This window comes from Drosophila suzukii, chromosome Y, assembly GCF_043229965.1.
Source record: "Drosophila suzukii chromosome Y, CBGP_Dsuzu_IsoJpt1.0, whole genome shotgun sequence".
NCBI lineage: Eukaryota > Metazoa > Arthropoda > Insecta > Diptera > Drosophilidae > Drosophila > Drosophila suzukii.
Genome location: NC_092085.1, coordinates 11,916,691 through 11,918,465, shown reverse-complemented (window position 1 = coordinate 11,918,465; position 1,775 = coordinate 11,916,691). Strand labels below are relative to the sequence as shown.

Below are 1,775 nucleotides of genomic sequence, written 5' to 3'. Positions count from 1 at the left end.
TGACCCTAAAACCGTAGAGCTTCAGACCACAATGAAGGCTGTCCTGGGCAACAATGTCGACGTCAGAGCGCTGACTGAGACAATGCTGATCGAGGTAAAAGACATCGATGAGACCACCGACAAAGCAGACATCTTATGTGCGGTTCAATCACAATTTGATGTGGAACTGCCAGAGTCCGCGGTGGTAAACCTAAGGGTGGCATACGGAGGCACCCAAACCGCCACACTAAGAGTTATGCCCGACATAGGGAGACGACTCTTGGAGAAGGGCAAAATTAGGCTGGGATGGACCTGGTGTAGAGTCCGCCCAAAGCTAACACCTAAAAGGTGTTTTAAATGTATGGAGTTTAACCATGTAGCAGGGAATTGCAGGGTCCAGGAGGACTGCTCAAAATGCTGCTACAACTGTGGCGCAAAGGAGCACCAAGCCAGAGGCTGCAAAGCAAAGGCCTGCTGCATGCTATGCAAACGCAAAAAGGAGAAAGATTGCGATCACCCAACAATGAGTGGGAAATGCCCGTACTTCAGGAGGGCTATGCAAGGGCTTAGGGGTAAATGAAGTTCCTTCAGATTAACCTAAACCATTGCGAGGTTGCCCAATCGTTGCTAGAGCAAAATGTCATCGAGAAAAACGTAGACATGGCACTCATAAGCGAGCAATACAGGAATAAAAATTCCGGAGAATGGGTAACAAATAATAGTAAAAAATCGGCAATATGGAGCTGCGGTAATCCAAGGCGACAGATTAGCAAGAAAAAATGCGGAAATTGCTTCGCTAGGGCCCAAGTGAATGGTATAGCTTTCTATAGCTGTTACCTGCCGCCAAGCCTTAGCCTCCCCCAGGCAACATCTGCGCTCGAAGAGATTGCAGAAGACGCCCGGGAAAATCGCCCCGCCGTAATTGCCGGGGACTTTAATGCCTGGGCTACGGAGTGGGGCTCCCCCCGAACCAACGCGAGGGGAAAGGCGCTACTCGAGAGCTTCGCCGCACTTGACCTAGTGCTGCTGAACTCTGGAACAAAACCGACTTTTTCAAGAGCCGGCACCAGTTCCATCATTGACCTCACATTTGTGAACACTGGATTGGCCTCGGGCTCCAGCTGGGAGGTTAGTGACACCTACACGGGTAGTGACCATGCAGCAATAATCTGCACGATAAATTCTAGAAGTGGCCCACCACGAGTCCCTAAGACCGTGCCAGGGTACAAAATAGAAACGCTAGACGTGGAGATGGTACAGATGTTGTTCGAGGACCTCTCCACAAGCGGCTCAGCTGAAGAAAGGGCAAACCACATCGCAGAGTATACCAAGGTAGCCTGTGATGCATCTATGCAGAGAAGAGGGAAAAACCCATCAAGAAGAAGACCTGCATACTGGTGGAACCAATCCATTGCGGAAGCCAGGAAAGACTGCCACAGGGCAAGACGCGCATACCAACGCTCAAGAGGAAGGCCCGAATTTGAGGCACTCCAAATATACTTCAGGGAAAAGAGACGAGCCCTGGAAAAAACTATAAAAGAGAGCAAACGCAGGTGCTTTAACAATATCTGCGAGGAAATAGACTCCAACCCATGGGGCTTCGCATACAAACTCGTCACAAAACGGCTGCGGGTATTTAGTCGGCCATCACCGACATGCCCAGTCAGCCTAAAAAGGATCGTGGAAACACTATTCCCAGAGCAAGAAGGTATGGCGCGGACCTCACTGACCGTGAACAGGGCGAGCATAAAGCTCACAAGTGCCGAAGAAGTCCTCCAGGTATTGAAGACAATACT

At 50.2% G+C, this 1,775-nt stretch overlaps 1 protein-coding gene across 1 annotated transcript; it reads left to right on the top strand.

Annotated features, from left to right (window-relative positions):
• Window positions 1–555: 555 nt before the first annotated feature.
• LOC139353751 (uncharacterized) lies at window positions 556–1,463 on the top strand. Its single transcript, XM_070998073.1, has 2 exons — window positions 556–1,126; window positions 1,336–1,463. Exons 1-2 carry the CDS (start codon window positions 556–558, stop codon window positions 1,461–1,463), a joined length of 699 nt encoding a protein of 232 aa, XP_070854174.1.
• The last annotated feature ends 312 nt before the right edge of the window (window positions 1,464–1,775 follow it).